The sequence below is a fragment of the Aethalodelphis obliquidens genome, unplaced genomic scaffold, assembly GCF_003676395.1.
Source record: "Aethalodelphis obliquidens isolate GAN/ISIS:26980383/991018 unplaced genomic scaffold, ASM367639v1 scaffold61, whole genome shotgun sequence".
NCBI classification, from domain to species: domain Eukaryota; kingdom Metazoa; phylum Chordata; class Mammalia; order Artiodactyla; family Delphinidae; genus Aethalodelphis; species Aethalodelphis obliquidens.
Genome location: NW_020838005.1, coordinates 3805530 through 3824072, shown reverse-complemented (window position 1 = coordinate 3824072; position 18543 = coordinate 3805530). Strand labels below are relative to the sequence as shown.

Sequence of the window (18543 nt, the reverse complement as noted above, 5' to 3'; positions counted from 1 at the left end):
GACCTCTTCAGGGCTTACTGGTATACCTCAGGTGTTCTTATCAGGCAATGAATGCTTACATTGCTGGTCATTTTTAAGAGAAATCAGGTCCTTGTGGTGTTTTAAGACGACTCTGATAAGCTTTGACACCTTTTATAAATTGGCTACCCCCCATCCTGCCAGTCTTATTTCTACCTCCACATGCACCTGCCTTGTTCTAGAAAAACAGCTCCTGCACTCATCCTATGGTTTCCCATCACTCAACCTTGGCTCCAACCAATGCTCTGCCTCTTTCATCCCCTGCATCCCAGTATTTTCCCCTCCAAATCGTCCCCATCCACTGAGGCCCAGCTGCAGGAAAGAAGCCGGAAAGAGTTGTTTTTCCCTCTGAGCTCCCACTGCACTTTCGCTGTACCTCTATGTGCCACTCACAGCTTTGTGGTTTGCATTTCAGGCAAGTATGCACCTGCCCTGTTCCTTCTGGCTGATGGTAAGCTCACTGAAGGCAGTTCTCCCTTCAGAACCTAGGACAGAGCCCAGCAAAGTGCCCCTTTAAAAAGGTGCTGTTTATTGAATTCTATTATTATTTTCAACCTCAATTGTGAGGTCTTCAAGGGGGAGATTGCTGCCATCCTGACGCTGGTATGGAATCCCACAGATTCTCAGATGAGTCAGGCAATAGAGTTAGTCGGTAGAAAAATTGTTTTTGTGGGAACAGAAATCTCTGATTTTTGTTAAATGCTTTCAAATGCTTTGCAGGGAGCCTATTATACCTTTTCAGCATTCTGCCTGGAAGGGGCTTTCTCGATGTTTCTGATGTATACCATGAAATGGAGTTTATGTTTTTAACTTTTTTGTTGTTGTTGTTTAAGAAATGCTCATTATGTTATTTTAGGCAGACTTTCCTTGTGGCAAGTACTTCTAAACCCCTGACAGAAAAGGTCTTTTTTTCCTGCCGCACAGTCTGTCTTTACGGAACTGAACAAAGTCCTTACGGTGAGTCAGGGATTAGACAAACGCAGTGCCATCCCTCAAATGTACAAAATACCTTCTTGCTGAAAGGATGCATTTTAAAGCCAATCTCACTAAAACGCAATTAATTATGAATAAAGAGTCAAGGGCAGGAGAGGGGAGGAATTGAACACTGCCTAAATGATAGTGCATGCTTAAAAATGCAGTTTTATTATCGTTAAGTATATGCTAAGATATAAATTGGTTAAATTAATGTAAAAGAGAAAAATGAGCTAGGTCAGGGGGATATTGATTCCACTAAGATCTCACTGCCTAGAATTCGAAGTTATCTTAATCATTTCAAAGTTTTACTAAATTAAGAATAACGGCATAGGATGTCTCAACATACTTTCCCACATTTTGTAAATGTATTATAATAGAAATGTAGTTTCTCCTCAATTTTTAGAGTCTTATATGGTGAGCCTGAAATATCGTGCATGGCAATGGAGTTAGAGCTAAAATAATAAGGGTTTTAGTCTGTTATGTCACATATCAAGACTCCGTTTAGTAAAATATATCAAGTGTTCATGGCAGCTGACCACGGGGACCATTTGTACTGAAGGAGAAGATGGGTGAGGACAAGTTACAAGTGGACAGGCAGAGGTGCTCTTTTTTGTTTGTTTGTTTTAACAAGACAATTAGAAGCTAGTCCACAAAATACTCAGGGTCTCATTGGCAGCTGAAAATAAAGAGGTGACTGGGGAGGGTGTGGCTTAGCCCCACACTAGCCCCCAAGCTCCTTCTCGTACAGCAGCAACTTTTCCAAAGCAGCAGGAGTGGCAGCCACAAGGAAGCCTTTCCTTTGACTGAGGAGAGATTGAACAACCACAACAATCAGACAGGAAGGGCAGAGCAGGGCGGAACCTCCAGGATCTTTCACTTTTCTGGCACCATCAGGCTTGACTGCCCTCTTCCCATGAGCCTTCACACTATCGCCAGGGCTGAAGGAGGGGGGGCAGATTTTACATCCTTCGCCACAGTGCCAGAGTAGGGATGGGGCAGGTCTGGGTCCAGCTGGTGTCCTCAAGAGCAGCCCCGGGCTTGGCCCCTTAACTCTGATGTGCTTGCAGAGGAGAGGGAGTCACAGAGCACCTCAGTGGCCTGACTGGTACATGGAGGGCACCTCCTGAGCCCCAGGATGTGCAGTTCCCGGTATCCCAGGTACCTCCCTCTAGCAGTCTCTTCGGTCCTGGCTGGGACCCAGCATGCAGAGCCCTCTTACCCGCATGCTGTGGCGCTTGAAGACATTGTGCCGGTGGAGAGGTGGGGTGTGCAGAGAGTTTACGGGAGATGGATACTCCATAGGGCTGGTGAGCGTGGGCGAGCTGGCACACAGACCCTCAGGGACCTATTCAGGAGAAGCAAAGAAGCACCAGGCACAGGGACAAGGCAGGAAGGTGGACAATTAGCTGCTACAAACACGAGCACAAAGAAACGATACAAGAGCTCCATGGGAGAAACAGGACTCGCTCTCCAGGAGCTAATAAAGAACAAGGTGTGGGCATTTCATTGGCCCCGTTTGGGAGACACGGCGGAGTGACATACACGGCTCTCGGCTAGAAGTCAGCACAGACACGGTGGTCTCTCTTCCATCCAACAGCCCTCCCTGTGACGTGGTGCATACCATGGGTCCATGTGTGTTACTGACCTACTGAGTACGTCTCCTCCTTCAGGACTCTTCAGAAAGGAGTTATATTCCATCATCATGTTACAAATTTGACAGATATGATTAACCCACAGGTATGTGTATATATAATACACACCTTAAAAAAAACCCCACTATTTTAAACATTGCAAAAGGGTATGTTTAAACATCGTAAAGGGTATGTTAATTCTTTTCTGGGTACCCGAGAAGAGCCAATGCAGGCCGTCTCCATTGCCCGAACAGGTGACTACTGCTCCTCTAAGGCACGAGGATGGAGTTTCAGGAAGGACCGAGATGAGGAATGGCCCTGAACCGCCCCAGCCCTCTGGTTACATGTTTACCTGGAATTGCAGCTTGGGTGCTAGAAGGTTGGTTTGTGGAGGGGGTCTGTACTTGGGCCGGCTGGGCTGGAGAGAGAACACAGAAATGAGTCAGTCCCTGTCTCTCTCCTTGAGTGAGCACAGCTCACCAAGGGGAATACCAGGTAGGAAACAGGTCAGGCTCGTTCAGGATGAAGAAGATGAGGAACAAAGTTATCATTAAAATCATATGCGTCCACTAACTGCGCATCTGTTACTACTGAGTGATGGGAGGGTACAAAGAGGCCAGCCTCTCTGCCCTCCTGGGGGGGTTACTGATCTCTGTGTGTAGCCTCCGCGGAGGTGGGAGTGCCTGCCAAATGAGTACTCAAGAGCCACAGACACCCAGAGGGAGGTCATGGAAGGCTCCGGCACCCACAGCAGCTTCACGGAGGGGATGAAAACCGAGCTGGGCCTGACAGCAGGCAAGGGGGACAGTGAAAAAGGCCCTGCATCCATAGGGATTTGTTATGGACCGAGTGTCCCCCCCCCCCCACTCATATGCTGAAGTCCTAACCCCCAGTGTGAAGGTATTTGGAGGTGGGGCCTTTGGGAGGTAATCAGGGTCAGATGACGTAACAAGGGTAGGGCCCCTATGCTGGGATTAGTGTCCTAATAATAACAACAACAACAATAACGATAATAATAGACACCAGAGCTCGCTCTCCTCACTGTGTGAGGACCTGCGAGAAGGTGGCCATCTGCCAGGCAGGAAGAGAGCCCTCACCGGATGGGAATCCGCCAGCACCTTGGCCTTGGACTTCCCAGCCTCCGTGCTGTCTGTTTTCTAAGCCGCCCAGTCTGTGGTGCTTCGTATGGCACCCCGAGCTGACTACTACAGGCACGGTCCCTCGCAACCCACCCACCTAACAGCGGGGCAGCGGGGCACTGGCTCCTGTGCCCAGAGATGCCACGGACATGGGAGGCTGCACCTCAGGGGCCCAAGGATGCTCCCCATCATGTACTCTCAGGGTAAAAACACGAAAAGGAAAAGTGCTCCAGTCTCTCAAGGGAAACATTTCCGGGGTGATCCCCTGCTGCAGCCGTCCCACAAGGTGCCTGCTCCCTTGCTGTCTCAGATTCCACCTGCCGATGTGCTGATAGATGGTTGGGTCGAAGGGCTGAGAGGACCATAGGGTGCGATCCTACCTATGCTGTGAGGGGAGTTACGCAGCGAGGCCTGGGAGGGGCCGCACAGGGGCCCGGCTCTGCTGTGATTCACGGGGCCAGTGAGGCCAGGGCTTGGCTCACCTTGGGTGGGGGTTCCTGGAAGGCCGTGGGCTCCAAGATTTTGGGAGGTCGGTAGCGAGCGTTCCTCTCCTGCTCTATGGCGACGTCCTTCTCCATCTGATAAATGTCACTGCCGGGGAGTCAGGTCAGATAAGGAGAGAGAAACAGGGTCAAAAATGCTACTGGGGGCTCCTCTCTGTGCTCCACCACAGTCCGGATCCCATTCCCATGTCCTCTGCACAATGCACTGGGGAGACCCCTCGGAGACAGGCTGCAGTACGGATGCTGCAGCCCCCCTCACCGAGGCTGGGAAGATCACGGAATGGGTCCAGGGTGGGGAAAGGTCCTCGGAGAACGAGTCCTAGCCCAACCGGACAGTGCGAGTGTGTCTCCTGCCCATGTCCCCATGCCTCTTGCCCTCCTGTCCCTCCTACTGGCACTGATAACCTGTATAGATTTCTGATGTCCCAGACAACCTCATGACAGAGGCCCGTGCTCTACGTCTCCTATTTTTCATTAAACCTCCCACCCATGCATTCCTGGTGTGTGCTAATGGGAAAGGGTGGTGGATTCCCTCCCAGATTAGCTAAGTGCATGCTTCTTGCCTTTTTAACCCAATCTGGTGGTTCCCAACCTGGGAATCACAGACCTCAGAGGACTCGAATAATTACAGGGGGTCCGTGAATCCACATGTTCACACGTGTACCAAGCACTGTCTGTAGACAAGTATTATGTGCTCTTGAAATAAATGTCTAAGCCCAGGATGGAGCCGCTACTGCCCAGGGGGTCACACCAGCAAGCCAAAATGCAGATAACTTTCATGTCCCTCTAAATGCTCTGCTTGACCAGAAACAAAGTACCACCCAGTTGGCCAACCCAAATGCCAAACCAGCTCTGGGCTTTAAACGTACTTCCTGTTCTCTATTCATCCTCTATTTTTCTCTTCCTTGTTCCTTATTCTTTATCTTATAAAAGGGTCCTGACTTCCACCCCATTTTGCACTCTGGCCCTTGGGCACGGAGACTGCCACTTCATGGAGTGTTAAATAGTTTGTCTGTATCACTTAAATTGTCTTCTTTAATAATTTTTAACAGTACTACTAAATATGTAATATTTGGTATTGTGTTTTCAGATGTATATGCATTATATTGTGTGTAATAAAAAAATCATTATACGGCTTACTGCATTCTGTCAATCAGTGGATTCTAAAAGTGTATGTTACATGGAAGAGTTCTCAAAATTCAACATTAAGAGGGTTCTTCCTACCCCCAAAGATTGGAAGCCCTCATGAAATCCTTTCTTAGCTCCAGTGGAGGACTACCAGGCTGGGGCCTGAGGGAGGTGTCCTGGGGTCATCAGGGTCATCTGAGAGGCTCCCCATGTGTCTCAAGCCTCCAGAATGAATGAAGACCCCGTGACCCCAGAGCTTCTGACCCCCTCAAGTTACATCTTTCAAACACTTTTCTCCCGGAACCCTTTGGCTTCTCAAATCTCCCTTATAAGGGACCAACAGATGAGTCTAGAATTAATCAGGAGCGTCAATGAAGAGAGAGTCAGGGACAGAGAGGCCTTCTAAGCTGGAGGTCTTGCAGACTGTGTTGGAGCCCTGCCTGCAAACAAATGCAGCATATCTCCCATTGCCTGGACCTGGGGTTCCCAGCCTCCCCCTGGGGCTCCTCCCCACAAGGCAGTTTCTGGGGGCTATTTTCTTTCTCCGAAAAAAATGCCCACATGTTGACAACAGTGTTTAAAGTTGCAGTATTTAACATTAATTAAACACTAGGTTCCCTAATGTAGGAACCAGCAAACTAGGCCCACAAGGCCAAATACGGTCCCCTACCTATTTTTGTGTAGCTTTAAACTAAGTATGGTTTTCACATGTTTGAATGATTCAAAAAAGTTAAAAGAAAAATATTTTAGGACATGTCAAAATTACATGAACTTCCAATTTCAGTGTCCACAAGTAACGTGTCACTGAAACCCAGCTACACTCATCATCTTCGGTTGCTTCCAAGCTACGGCAGAGTTGAGTAGTTTCAACAGAGACTGTATAGCTTGCAAAACCACAAATATTTATTGTCTGACCTTTTGTAGAAAAAGTTTGCTGACCCTTGCCCTAAAGGATGACAAAAGAAGTCAGACCACCCAAGGGGGCACTGGTGGCAGGCGGGCCACCAAGGCAACAGGATTACCCTCTACAAGGCTCTCCAACAGCAACCTTCACCAAGGACCTCCCAGCACCCGGGGGTAATGGCTCTTGGGCACCTGAGAAGGATCAGACCCTCAGGCCACCAGTGCTTCATTCAGAAGGGACAGGGGATGCCTGTCACTGTCTTCAGAGCCAAAAATCCCTCCTTTCCCTGCTGTCTGGGGGGAACAATCAGAGGCAGAGGAAAGGCACAGGGGTGCTGCCAGGGAAGCAGGTCCCGTGCCCAGGCTGGTTGCCTGTAAGATGCACCCCAAACCTCAGCAAAGAGCACAGGCACTGCAGTGAAAGTCTGATGCAGCCTTTGAATTCAAACCTAAAATATATCTTCTGGGCACATACTAGGAGCAACGCCCTGTGCTCGCGGTTAAGAGATGCAGAGATGGTGCGGCTGACCCCACTCTGCGTCTCTGAGTTCATATATCTGACAGTGAACTCGGCTTCAGCCTCCTGCCTTTGACACAGCACTGAGCCTCTGTAAGGCCTCCTCCACTGGGAGGATGGGCTAACTCCACTTGGACACATGGCGCTGTGCTGGCCAGGGGGTGGGATGAGGTGGGGGCGGTCCCAGGGCAAGTCCCAGCCCCACCTGCCATGCCTTGGGCACTGAGTCACCAGCTGAGCCTGAATTCCCTCCTCCCTCGGAGGGGACCAGGACGCCGGCTGCATCTTGTTTAAGGAAGGATGTTGTAAACCTGTAAGTGCTATTGAAGAGGAGACCTGCTCTTCAGGGGCCCTGGGCCTGCAGCCCCCTCCGGCCTCCTTGCTCACCTGAGGCTGCACACGAGCTCAGTGAAGCGGGGCCGCTCACTGGGGTCGTAGTCCCAGCAGCGGGTCATGAGGGTGTAGAGAACAGGTGGGCAGAGGTCAGGCTTGGGCAGCCGGTCCCCCTTCTCGAGCACCCCGATGACATCCTTGTTCTCCAGCCAGAAGAAGGGCTGCTTCCCAAAGCTCAGGATTTCCCACATGCATACGGCTGAGGGCGGGAGGAGACGTCTCAGGGCCCCTGCTGAGGGGACTCTTGCCTGGAGAGGCAGCCCACCCTCCCCAGGAACAACCGGGCAGTCCGCACTCAGCGCCTGCCAGGGACCGCCCTGCCTTCCTTCGTTCCCCCTATAGCATCCCTGGAATCTTGATCACTATGGCGGTCCACCAAGGGACCAATCACCTGCATCCGTAAGCGAACTAATCCCCCCACCCCCCGGCCCCTTCCACACGGAGCTGTTAGGGTCTGTGGGATGTGGAGGGGACCATCAAAGGCACATCATTGGGACCACTGGTGCCTTCTCTTAGGAGTGGGTGGAACCTCCAACAGAAAGCTGGTATATATGTCAGTTGGGACGTATATACACTACTATGTATAAAATAGATGACTAATGAGAACATACTGTATAGCACAGGGAACGCTACTCAGGGCTCTGTGGTGACCTAAATGGGAAGGGAAACTAAAAAAGAGGGGATAGATGTAGATGTATAATTGATTCACTTTGCTGTACAGCAGAAACGGACACAACATTGTAAAGCAATTAGACTCCAGTAGAAATTAATTTAAAAAAAAAAAAGAAAGAAAGCAAGCTGGTGTTCAAAGCCTAGCACCAACGCATGCTGCCTATGTGACCACGGGCAAGCCCCTGACTCGCCTGAGCCTCAGTTTCCTCATCTGGAAAATGGGAAGAATAATAATGAGATGTTACTGGGCTGGCTTTGGGGACCCGAGAGGGAGAATCTACACAGTTGTGTGCTCTGTAAGCGGCTGTCCATCTGTCACCTGGTTTTGTTTTCACCTCACCCTGCACCTCCTTCTTGGAGAAAACCTCAGCTTTGCCTTTGAGGATCCCCTCCAGGGTGGCCCACCTTAGTCCCGGGGCTGGTTGGTGGAGCACATGCTCACCTCAAGAGCCTTTTCTGGGAAGATGAACCCAGGCTGGCCCTTAGCCCATGTCACCCCCGACCCACCACTGGCCTCCCCACTTCTGGGACTTCTCAGTGGCTGTAGCAAAACAGAACCTGGGGGTCCAGACCCCTGCTTCCTGTGCCCCCTCTTAACCTGGTCACAGAGGTGAGAATCGAACACTTTTCCACGCCCTCCAGGAGGTCCACTCACCAAACATCCAGACGTCACTGGCCGTCGTGAAGCGGCGGAAGTTAATGGACTCGGGGGACATCCATTTGATAGGGAGACGTGTCACAGAAGCTTTGGGTGGACAGAGGGTTTACAGTAGTTATTAGAGAAGGAGATCCAGATTTATGCAGAAATGCAGCCTAGTCTCCAGAGACTGTTGGCCTGGGCTTGCCTAACAGTCACCTTTTGAGGGGATTTTGGCTTCAGCGACCCCTCGAGGGGACAAAGCCGTAACACCACCTGCACCTCACCTTTGTAATACTCCTCATCCTCAATGTACCGGGAAAGGCCAAAGTCCCCCAGCTTCACACACTCAGGGGAGGCCACCAGGATGTTCCGGACAGCGATGTCCCTGGAGGAAAGAGGCAAAGACACAGGTGAGTCAGCTGAGAATGCTTCAGGGGGACAGACAGACAGATGGACAGAGAAGCAAAGGAGAAGAGAGCTTCAGGGCCCCGGCCTCCAGAGCAGAATCGGGCAGCTTCTGTCGGTCGGTCCTTCCTGGACCCACGAGCCATCTGGCTGGAGCCCAGCTCAGGCGGGAGCCTCGGCTGGCCCACCGTCCCTGCCACACACATGCCTGTCGTCTCCCTCCATCTCGTTGCTGAGTCCTGTTCCCATCACCCCTTCTCCCGCGTCTCCACCTCCAAGCCTGTCTCGGTTCCCCAGACTTGCTCCAGTCACCGCCCTGCAGCCTGTATTGTCCCCTCTGCCAGGGATGCCGTCACCCTGCTGACGCTTCAGGGAAGAAGCCCAACCGCTCTCCTGGTCACAATTAACAACCTCTTCTCGTTCTGTGATTCCAGCAGCTGCTCACATCTCACTTCCAGGAGCCCTGGGCTAGCCAGGACCTTCCAAAGACTACACACACCCGAGCCATGACACAGAGACCCTCAGAACCCCGGTACAGAGGAGGAGACCGGGGCAGAGAGCTGGTGGAACGTGCCCAGCAGCTGGTTGGTTGGGAAAGGCATCAGCCCAGAGCTGAGGTCTCACCACCTCCAGGAGCCCTCGCTGACTCAGTTACCTCATGCTCCCAGCATCACTTCTAGCCCCAAACTGGCTTGTCTCTTGCTTCTCCCAGGCAGGCTCCACTCCCTACCATTTTTCTTTATTATTGAAAAGATGACTTCAAAGCACGACAACTTCACACAAAGCTGCAAATCTGGTATCCCACCACCTTTGCCCCATGACTATTCACCCTAGAAGATGCTAGAACGTGAGGAAAGGGATTCTTCACAAGGAAAGGGATTCTTGTCTGTTTTGATTATTACTTCATCCCGGAGCCTAGGACAGTGGCTGGAGGCCCACGGGAGGAGTTTGATAATATTAGTTGCATGAGTGAGTGAATGAATGTTCATATCCCCCGACATAGCTTTGTGTAGTGTCATCCATACGGCCACATATCTGAGGTCGATGGGGTTGGATTGAAGAATTCACCCGCTCACCCCGGGGCTCTGAGAGCACCCCATCTGTCTCCTCCAGGGGATCATGTTCCCAATGGCGGGGACCTCCTTTCAGGGAATGGGGACAAAGCCGGGTGGAGAAGGGGCCAGCTCCACAGCCAGATGGAGGATTGGTCTTGGCAGCCTGGAGGTGCCAGGGACCAGGGCAGTGCCAGCCACTTGGGCTGGCAGGGCCCAGACCCCAAGATCATACCAGCGCTGCCAGGACCCAGTCTCTCCTGCCTGGCCAGGTGCCGCCAAATGGAACTGCTGGAGGACAGCAAGCGAGGAGCAAGCAGGGAAGTGACCTACTGGACCCCCAGGGAGGCGGCCTACACAGCACTGAGTTATAGGCAGACACCTTGGACTTCAGAGCTCCTCTTAATGGCAATCCTGGGAGGAACATATTGCTGTTCTACTCTTCAGAGGGGAGATGGGCTCAGAGAAGGTGATCACATTGTCACACAGGCAGGACCAAAGCCAGGCCTTCACCCCTGTTCTGTGCGGCTACAAAGCCCTGCTTGACCCCAACCTCTCCAGGCTCCCCCACCCCCAGCCCCACCTGTGGACACAGTTGATGCTCTCCAGGTAGGCCATGGCCTTGCAGATCTGCAGCGAGTACAGGACAAGAGTGAGCACCTTCAGGCAGTTCTTGTTTCTCTCCAGGTAGTGGCCCAGCTGCAGGAAGGGGAAGATGCCCTGAGGACCCTGCCCGGCCGGGGCATGGAGCTGGGGGAGGGGGAGGGCACACCCAGGTGGCAGGACTGTCTGGCAACTTCCTCTGCAAACGGCCTCTAGGCTCCTTCAGCTGGGAGTTAAGGGCCCCCTGGCTCTGAGCGCATCCCCCGCCCCCACGGCAGCCCAGCTGTCATCGCAAGGGTCCTCCTCGGGCCCTCCAGCTCACCTCCCCGTAGGGGTACAGTTCCATGACGATCCAGGTGGGCTCCTCTTCAATTATGCCGATCAGCTTCACGATGTGCGGGTGATCCAGGTTCCTCATGATCACTGAAAGTGGCGGCGAGAGAGACGGGCCCGAGCCCTTCTAAGGTCCAAGGTGAGAATCGGGCTTGGCTGGTCCAACCTGGAGAGAGCGGCGCAACCCTCCTCCCCTGTGGGCACCAGTGCCGTCCGTGGCCTCCCAGCCCTCGCTCCGGGCCCTCCCTGTCTCCGAGTCTGCACAGTCTCGGGGCCTTTTCCAGCTCCTGGTCTGGGGGCCTCCTCGGGGACGCCTACCTGCCTCACTCACGAACTTCTCCTTGCTGTCCAGAGTGCAGTCTTTCTTGCAGGTCTTCACAGCCACGTTGATTTTCTCCCCTTTCTGCAACGAGAGTGTGTCCAGGGCCCCTCAGTCCCGCCCAGCACTTCCCTCCCCGGCGTTCCCACAGTCTTCCCACAGGGAAACAGGTGATGTCTGGGCGTCTGGGTCTCCACGAAGCCTGCTCTTCCTCTGTCTCTTCCCCTCCTCCCCTCCCCACCCCCTTCTTCCTGATCAGGACTGGAAGAACTTTCGAGATCAGATCCCTCGAGCCCTGGGCTGTCCAGATGAAGACATGGAGCCTGAGGGGCCATGTGATCTGCCCAAAGTCAGCGGGCTTGTTTGGGGCACGTGCAAGGTCATTGTCAGACATGGCGTCCTGGTCTCTTTCTCTTTATCATTGGTTTTGACATTTTTGCTGCCCCTTTCCTCTGCTCTGGCTTTCCCCCCAGGCCTGGTAGAAGCACAACCACAAAGGCAAACCTTGTCCCGCCCCCTCGGCGGCCTCAGATCCCACCCTTCCTTTTCTCACAACCGCACTACATGGCGCCTCCCCGTCGAGCTCTCCCACCGAGTCAGTCACCCCCCGGCAGGTGCTGCCTCTCTTTGGACCCCTGCTATTGCTGCCTTTCTTGGAAATGGCTCTTGTTTTCATCACTCCCTGTGTATTTCATAAATACTGCAAAGACCAAGTTGGGGAAGAGCCACACACCACGGCAGCCACCTCCAACTCTAGAGTATTCGAGCTCCTTTCTCATTCTACAGAAAAGCAGAGGAGCAGTGTCAGGGAAGAGGCTGGAACTCACGTGACTCGTGTAGACACCTTCATAGACCTCCCCAAAAAAGCCTTCACCAAGAATACGATTCAGGACCACATCTTCCCGGGCAATGCCATACTGTGGGCCTGCACAGGTGGAGAAAGCAAGACAGTCCTGGGGTGCAGAAACCAGCTGGCACCCCTGGGAATCCGAGTGTCTGCATCCCCGGGAATCTGCACACCTGCATCCTTGGGCATCTGAGGATCTGCAGGCTCTAACACCAGGCTCCGCCCCCTCCTGCCCAGGCATTACCAGACCTGCCCCCCCCACCCCCACCCCGCCAACCCCTCAGCCAGGATCCAGGGGCTGGGCTGGGAAAGGGGATCTAGAAGATTTCACTGTCTCAGACAGGGGAAGAGTTGTTCCCTCTGAAGGCTGGGTCCCATATCCACAGGCTTAGGTTCCTTCCGCCCCCCTCCCCAGGGCACACAAAAGTTCGATGGTGTGGGGATATAAACAATGATTTCCGCTTTCAAAATCAAAGATGCCTCACTCAGCTTTGTCCTTGTCTGAGGCACACGTGGGAGAGGACAAAGGAAGGAAAGAAAGTCCTCCTTTGGTGTCACATGTGTCCCCAAATGTCACTTCCCAGGGCCCTGGCTGTGGTTGACGTGCAGGGGTGGGGTGGGGCGGTCAGGGATCTACCTCCTGGTCTTCGCAGGGTCTCGTCGGGAATCTCTGCATAGATGTCTGATTCTGGAATGACAGAAGGAGGACACCCCATGGGCAAGATGCTTCAGGGGGCACCACCGGGAACCAGGTGTGGGGCTCCCCCGTGCAGGCCAGTGGAACCAAGCTGACATCACAGGGAGGGGTGTGGGGAGGAGCCAAACAAGAACTGGGCTGCTGTCCGGCATTTCAGAGTGGCCATAGGGCCCAGGGACCTCGGCCTGAGTCTTTGCTCGCTGCTGCTCACGGCTGTTATTTGGGGCAAGTTGGTTTGTCTCCTTTAATCTGTTTCCTTTTCTGTGAAATGAATGTTTCTGGGGAATGCAAAGATTAAATAAAATAATACCTATTATGTATTTAATGCTGTCATGAACTGAATGTTGTGTCCCCGCCTCCAAATGCTAATGTTGAAGCTCTGATCCCGTGTGATGGTATTTGGAGCTGGGGCCTTTGGGGGGTGATTAGGTTTAGATGAGGTCATGAGGGTGGAGACCCCATGATGGCATTAGTGTCCTTAGAAGAAGAGGAAGAGAGACCAGATCTCTCCATCTCTCCACCATGTGAGGACACACAGAAGGTGGCTGTCTGTAAGCCAGGAAGAGAGGCCTCACCAGGACCCAGCCATACTGGCACCTTGACCTTAGACTTCCAGCCTCCAGAGCTGTGAGAAATCAGTATCTGTTGTTTAAGCCCCTGGGCCTGTGGTTTTTGTTATGGAGACTGAGCTGACCAAGACAAACACGGTGCCCTATACTAGCTGCCCAACATAGGTTAACCGTTATGATTAATGACATTTTAAGCCGTCATTGAGCAGTCATGGGGGAAGTTCATTTTTCTGCAACTTTGAGGGAATACTTGATGATGTCACAAGAGCAGGCAGAAGAAAGGCTCTGGGCGCAGGCAAAGGACAGCTGATGGGCAGGCTTACCTATGCTGCAGCTTTCTGAGAGGTGGGGTCGCCGAGTCTCCAGGTTTCTATAGGGGGAGATGGGAGGGCAGAAACCAAGTGAGCTCAGAGCCTGGCAATGCTCCCCCAGGGCAGCCTCAGCCCCCTCTCTCCCACCCACCCTGCCTGGAGAAGCAGCCTGTCCTTATGGCAGTAACCTGGGAGCATGGCCCAGGCAGCCAGGGGGCAGGAGGGAGGGAACAGCAACAATACCACCCCCTCCCCCCACTAAAGATGATGCCAGGTGGCATTAGGGCACAGGGATATCCCTGCATGAATTTTCTGGGAGAAATTTACTGGTGAAAAATCACCACTTGTGAAATGCTGGGATTCCAGCATTTTCTCCTGGGGTCCAGAAACCAGAAACCATGGCGGGGAGACTCCCTGTTTGTTCTGCCTTTCCTGGGAAGACACAGGCTGAGTGCGGGGCCAGTTCCCCACCTTCCGGTGTACTCACAGTGTGGGGATCTGGGGCAGGCTGTTCCGCTTCTCACCATCTGGGGAGAGGGGAGGAGAAGGGGGAGCTGGAGTCAGAGACACAGGGTCCTGGGTGCACTGCTCCTAGGGGCCAACACAAGGGACACCCCTCCCGCCTTTCTGTGGCCCCTGAAAGTCGGAGTGGAAGCTGGGTAGGCGTCTGGCCTGAATTGGAATCTTTTTAGTAGACGAAACTCTCAGGCTTCCTCTGCCACTGTCAAGTGTTCTAGCCTGACCTCTGCTTTCTGACTCCATCCCCAAAGAGGAGGGACCAGCCATGTTCCGGCAATAGCTTTTATTTTCCCAGGGCTACAAATCCTCTCCTCTAGAAGCCAGCCCCCATGCCGCCCTTGGCCAGCGGGGCCAAGGCTGTAGCCAAGGACCCAGGATGGGACCACGGGGCGCAACCAACAGGGCTGGGTGAGCCCCAACCCCACACCTCCAAAGCCTCTTCATTCACATATCAGTCAATGGTTTAGCTTCTCCCGCTCTGCCTCTGGGGGGCCTTGGCTCAGCTGTGCCACCATCTGCCCGTTGGTCCAATTTACCTTCAAGTGGAAACACACCTTTCTTGGGTCGAATGATGAGAGAGCCTTTGTGCTCTCCCTGCAGCCTGCAGTAACCATCTACGAGGTCAGCCATGTTCTCGGCCTCTGCCAGAGAGGAGGTTTTGATGGACAAGGACTGCAGGGAAGAGACCAGCCAAGGATGAGACCCCAGAGCCTTGGCTAGAGTCTACCCCAAGGGACTGGAGAAGAAACTGCAGGACTCTGTTGCCCACCCCCGGCCTGGACGCCATCAGCCCCTCTCCTGGGGCTCAGCTTGCATTTCCCACCGCCACCAGAGGGCGCTCTCATCACCTCTCCCAACTGACCACCCTACACTCTAGGAAGGCAGCTCCAGGTTGGCTTATTCTGGTCCTTCAGGGCATAGCACATGCCTTGTACCTAGGAGGTGCTCAGTATGCAAGAGCAGAAACTGAGAGAAGGGAAGAGGGAGGGAGTGGGGCAGGGGACAGACGGATGAAAGGAGAGATAGACAAACTGTTCACAGCCTGAGGTCTCTCTGATTCTCCCACCCACAAAAAGCGCTGGGGCCCCAAGGTCTTGATTCTGAGTCATTGTCACTTGTTTAAAGTTAGACCTCTGACCCATACCTTGATTTCTGATCACTTTACCCCCTCTCCCCGCCCCCCCCCAATCTCCTACAGCTTCTTTCTTGACATTTTTAACAATAACGTTGCTTCCTGAGATAGTTTCTTTAATTTATCATCATCCTGCTACCTTGTCTAAGAACCAGGTGCCATTTTCTTAACAAGATCTCAGGCCTGGCTGGCCTGAGCAGGAGCTCCCAGCCTGCAGCCGTTCCCAATGTCTCCAAGCTTCCGGGTGCCCAGGGATGCTCACCTGAGGGGCACCTTCAATGCCTATCTGCAGTACCGCCTGGCCCTCCTCCAGCGGGAGGCACCTGATGGACTTGATGTGCTTGAACTGGGCCAGGCAGGTGGGCTGTGGGAAAGGAGGGGGTCCTTCAGACCATCGCATTCCTGGGATCAGGCCATGCAGATGGGTCAGTATGGTGTGGGGATGGGGCCTAAGAAAGAACTGAGAACCGGAGTCTCTCACGGGGATGAAGAGGGAATCAACGATGATTAAGGAGGATCATCTAGCCCAAGCCCCTTGCAGAAGAAAACAATTAGCCTGGAGAGAGCCAGGGCTTGCCCAAGGTTGTATGCCAAGGTGGTGGTGGAGCCAGGGCTGGACCCAGGCCTTCTGACTCCCCGGGGCATGATTACCCCATTTTGCCATTGAAAGAGCAACTCTTTCATCTGAGCCAGAAGAACGACAGTAGTGTCCTTCCCTCTTCCCCTCCCCCCCAAACCACCCCGACCCCCTCCTCTGTGCAGGGGACAGTCACAGGGATGTAAAGAACCATCTGCCCCATGCTGTTATCCCAAACACCGTCTCCACAGCTACTGATAACCAAGGGCCTCTCTGCTCTCAGCAGTGGGGGAGGAAGAACCGATGGGGCAGGCCAGGGTACAAGGCAGCAGAAAGGGGAAGATGGCTCTGCCTGGGGCTGGGTGGGGCCTGCCCCCCACCTGTCTCTACCTTTGCATCTTGACTTGTCAGCTGGCGGATGCCTTTAGGGCCGATGACCAGGTCCACAGTAATGTTCCATCCTTGCTGGAATCAAAGGAGAGATGGGCTGTTGCCCCAGTTCTGCCCGCCCATAGTTCAGAAATCTGAAAACAGCTCACTAAGCTAGACACGAGCCATTGTCTCCCGGGCCCTCCAGCTCCTTCCATCCTAACCGCACCCCGCCATACAGATTACCCCCCTCCCAGCACCCTGCCAGCACTGCCCACCTCCCAGAGCTGGAGCCAAGATTTCAGTTCCCTTCGTCAGGCAAGTGGCTTAGCGTTAGTTGCATTTTCGGATATATTAGGGAGGCCCTGATGCTACAGAACTTACAAGCAAGCAAAGCCTCTTCTCGGCACGCCCCCCCCCCCGCACCGAGTTGCCTTCATGGCCCCTTTGCCTGAGAGGCCTAGAATTCAGGTCAGGGAGAGAATAAAGACAGCGTGGCATTACAATGAGTTCACAGCGAAAGGTCTCCTGGTCGATGTTGGCAAAGCCCGCGAGGGTGTTGAAGAACTTCATGACGCACTCCTCCTCCCGGAGCGAGGCATACTGCTGGAACGTCTGCTGGATCATCTTTCGGAATTGCTTGGGCTGGGGGAGAGGGGCAGGGGTGAGCGGGGCCTGATTCCTTCCCTTACGATCCCACCACAAGCCTGCCTGCTGCTGTAGGATAGTCCCCAGGCCTCTGCCAAGAGGGCAGTGGTGATGTCTTACCCAAAGTGCACATCTGTTGTCTCAAGGGAGCTCACCATGGCCCTGGGAGGGAGGCAGGGGAGATGGCATCCCCGGTGCTTAGGCCACGAAGCTAATTGGCCTCTGATGTGGAACTAGAGCCGTGTTTCCTGATTCCCAGCCACAGAAAGGGCCTGCTGGATGGAGTGGTCCTGTGTCCAGATGGCCCAAGGCAGTGCAGACCCCTGGCTTCCCTGACTATCCCCAGCCCCATCCCTTTAGCTCTAGTCCTAGGGGGGACACAAAGGAGACACGCAGGGAGTCTTTCTGAGCTCCTCACCCACTGGTTTCCTCACCTTTAAGTTCTCCTGCATCTGCTTTGGGAAAAACAGGTCCAGCCCCACTTCTTTCCTGAAAGAAGGGGGAGAAAACAGCATTTGACTCCCCTTCATCCCCAACCCAGGACTTCTGGCCAATCAGGGAAAGGCAGGAGGACCAGGGAGACAGGTCCTTCCTGGCTGTGGTCTGGGGACAGGGGGGTGTATGGGGCGGCAGGAAGAGCTGGGCAGCAGGAAAGGAAGGGAGGAGAGGCTGGGGCCGGTTCCAGGACTTACTCCAGGAGCTCGAAGTTGGACTTTTTGTCCAGTGCGTTGTGGGGCATGTCCTTGAAGAACCGCCTGGAGAGAGAGAAGCCATGGAGAGGCTGATGGCTGGGGAATGGGGCCATCGGAGCCGGGTCACCCAATGCCCACACGTTGGCCTAGAAGCCCCCTCCCCCGTTCCGTTGGGAAACACTGGGAGGGAAAAGTTAGGAGAGTCGAAAAATTCGATATTTAGAAAACCATGAAGAAAAGGAAAACCCACAAATTTCCATCCTAGAAAAGACTCCAGCTGTGCTCTGGGGGGCCCAGCTCTGGGACAACACAGTTGTTGGGCAGAGGAGGAAGATGGTGCTTCTACCAGTGGCCTCTAAAAATAAGTGACCCAAGGCTGCCAACACTTGACGTATCAGCTAAGGAACACCTACCTCCACCTTTAGGCTTTGGGTTCCCTTTGTGATTTCCTTTTCCCTCATTTGCTAGCTCTGTATATGTGTGTATGTAAATAATTGTTAAATGTATTAATAGTACACAGGAAAACTTTAGAACTTATGGAACAGAATATGAAAATAAAAATAATCCATAATCCTACCAGCAGGGGTGACATCTATTAATTTGTTTTACATATTCTTTAAGTCTCATTTTCTCTTAAAATGTATGTCTTGATGAAGATTTTGTTATGTATTATGTATTTATAACAATTAAGTGGAGATCAAATAGCCAATGTCCCCATTTGTGTTATCCTCCCTTCCCTGCTTGGATCGCTGTGTCTAGTAATTTCTTCAACTGTTGCAGACATTGTTCCACTCTTGATTGTACATTAGAGTAGCTCAGTGTTACTTTAACCCGGGTATCCTTGTGCACATCTGGGAATAGTTTTAAGCTACAGATACCATAAGCAGAGAGGGGCAAGCAACTTATGATTCAAAAGCAATAAATTTACATAATTCACAGTGTTTAGAAAAG

At 53.0% G+C, this 18543-nt stretch overlaps 1 protein-coding gene across 6 annotated transcripts in view; it reads right to left on the bottom strand.

Moving 5' to 3' along the window:
* PTK2B (protein tyrosine kinase 2 beta) overlaps positions 1-18543 on the bottom strand; it is a 140328-nt gene that overhangs the window by 8296 nt on the left and 113489 nt on the right. For 3 of the 6 annotated variants that reach the window (XM_027087865.1, XM_027087864.1, XM_027087870.1), the window contains 19 exons: positions 17593-17655; positions 17335-17389; positions 16757-16897; positions 16274-16348; positions 15569-15670; positions 14711-14846; positions 14143-14182; positions 13668-13714; positions 12716-12766; positions 12059-12156; positions 11231-11315; positions 10902-11002; positions 10560-10675; positions 8804-8904; positions 8535-8624; positions 7202-7406; positions 4246-4354; positions 2977-3042; positions 2213-2338 (listed from right to left, as the gene is read on the bottom strand). In XM_027087865.1, coding sequence (XP_026943666.1) covers positions 2213-2338; positions 2977-3042; positions 4246-4354; positions 7202-7406; positions 8535-8624; positions 8804-8904; positions 10560-10675; positions 10902-11002; positions 11231-11315; positions 12059-12156; positions 12716-12766; positions 13668-13714; positions 14143-14182; positions 14711-14846; positions 15569-15670; positions 16274-16348; positions 16757-16897; positions 17335-17389; positions 17593-17655 — 1807 coding nt within the window. The remainder of the gene's footprint in view (positions 1-2212; positions 2339-2976; positions 3043-4245; positions 4355-7201; positions 7407-8534; positions 8625-8803; positions 8905-10559; positions 10676-10901; positions 11003-11230; positions 11316-12058; positions 12157-12715; positions 12767-13667; positions 13715-14142; positions 14183-14710; positions 14847-15568; positions 15671-16273; positions 16349-16756; positions 16898-17334; positions 17390-17592; positions 17656-18543) is intronic. The other 3 variants (XM_027087866.1, XM_027087867.1, XM_027087868.1) reach the window with 3 other exon arrangements.